The sequence below is a fragment of the Bos indicus x Bos taurus genome, chromosome 17, assembly GCF_003369695.1.
Source record: "Bos indicus x Bos taurus breed Angus x Brahman F1 hybrid chromosome 17, Bos_hybrid_MaternalHap_v2.0, whole genome shotgun sequence".
In the NCBI taxonomy this organism is placed as follows: Eukaryota; Metazoa; Chordata; class Mammalia; order Artiodactyla; family Bovidae; genus Bos; species Bos indicus x Bos taurus.
This window is the reverse complement of record NC_040092.1, coordinates 43256108-43257350: the sequence shown is the minus strand read 5'-3', so window position 1 is coordinate 43257350 and position 1243 is coordinate 43256108. Positions and strand designations below refer to the sequence as shown.

General features: G+C 41.4%; 1 protein-coding gene across 1 annotated transcript; it reads left to right on the top strand.

Moving 5' to 3' along the window:
- Positions 1-301: 301 nt before the first annotated feature.
- LOC113875131 (COMM domain-containing protein 6) lies at positions 302-743 on the top strand. Its single transcript, XM_027513544.1, has one exon. The coding sequence runs from the start codon at positions 324-326 to the stop codon at positions 579-581; it is 258 nt and encodes an 85-aa protein (XP_027369345.1). The 5' UTR covers positions 302-323; the 3' UTR covers positions 582-743.
- Positions 744-1243: the final 500 nt, after the last annotated feature.

Here is a 1243-nt window from a genome sequence, read left to right as displayed (position 1 = left end):
AGTTGGACACGACTGAGGCGACTTAGCAGCAGCAGCAGCAACATAGGGCCATCTCCCTCCAAGGCCCAAGCTCTTTGTACTACCTGTGCTACTCTAGCAATGCCAAACCATATAACAAAAAGACTCCTCTTTTACGATTAATATTGTTATTAATCTTTGTCAACTTGATGGGGGAAAATAAGACCTCATTTAACTGTTCCATTAATTATGAACGAGGTTCAACATTGTTAACTGTGTATAAAAAATGGTTTTTTATTGAAGCATAATTTCTTATTCTATATTAAAAAGGTTAATTGCGGATGGTGGGAGCCCTGAACCGTGCTATGGAGGAGTCCAGTGAGCCGCAGTTGGATGCTAAGTCCAAGGTCACCAGCCAGCTCATAGATTTTGAGTGGAAGCTGGGTATGGCTGTGAGCTCCGACAGTTGCAGATCTCTTAAGTATCCTTATGTTGCAGTGATGCTCAAAGTGGCAGATCATTCAGGCCAAGTGAAGAACAAGTCCTTTGAAATGACAATCCCACAGTTTCAGAATTTCTACAGACAATTCAAGGAAATTGCTGCAATTATTGAAACTGTGTGAAAACTGATTCTAAACCGAAAATAATCTAAAATCATGGACTTCACTTTCTGCAACAAAGCTGCTTAAGGATCAAATGATATTTATTGAATGAAAATTATACTTTTGGTTTTCCACTTTTTAAAATAATAATAAAAAAACCAGACAAACAGGAAAAAAAAAAAAGGTTAATTGCTTCTCTGTCATTCAGTTCAGTTCAGTTCAGTCGCTCAGTCATGTCCAACTCTTTGTGACCCCACGAATCGCAGCAAGCCAGGCCTCCCTGTCCATCACCAACTCCTGGAGTTCACTCAAACTCATGTCCATCGAGTCGGTAATACCATCCAAACATCTCATCTTCTGTTGTCCCCTTCTCCTCCTGCCCCCAATCCTTCTCAGCATCAGGGTCTTTTCCAGTAAGTCAACTCTTCACATGAGATGGCCAAAGTATTGGAGTTTCAGCTTTAGCATCAGTCCTTCCAATGAACACCCAGGACTGATCTCCTTTAGAATGGACTGGTTGGATCTCCTTGCAGTCTAAGGGACTCTCAAGAGTCTTCTCCAACACCACAGTTCAAAAGCATCAATTCTTTGGTGCTCAGCTTTTTTCACAGTCCAACTCTCACATCCATACATGACCACTGGAAAAACCATAGCCTTGACTAGACGGACCTTTGTTGGCAAAG

Bases quoted from the DNA above. Each gene is read 5' to 3' on its own strand.
- LOC113875131 (XM_027513544.1), top strand. From the start codon at position 324: ATGGAGGAGTCCAGTGAGCCGCAGTTGGATGCTAAGTCCAAGGTCACC.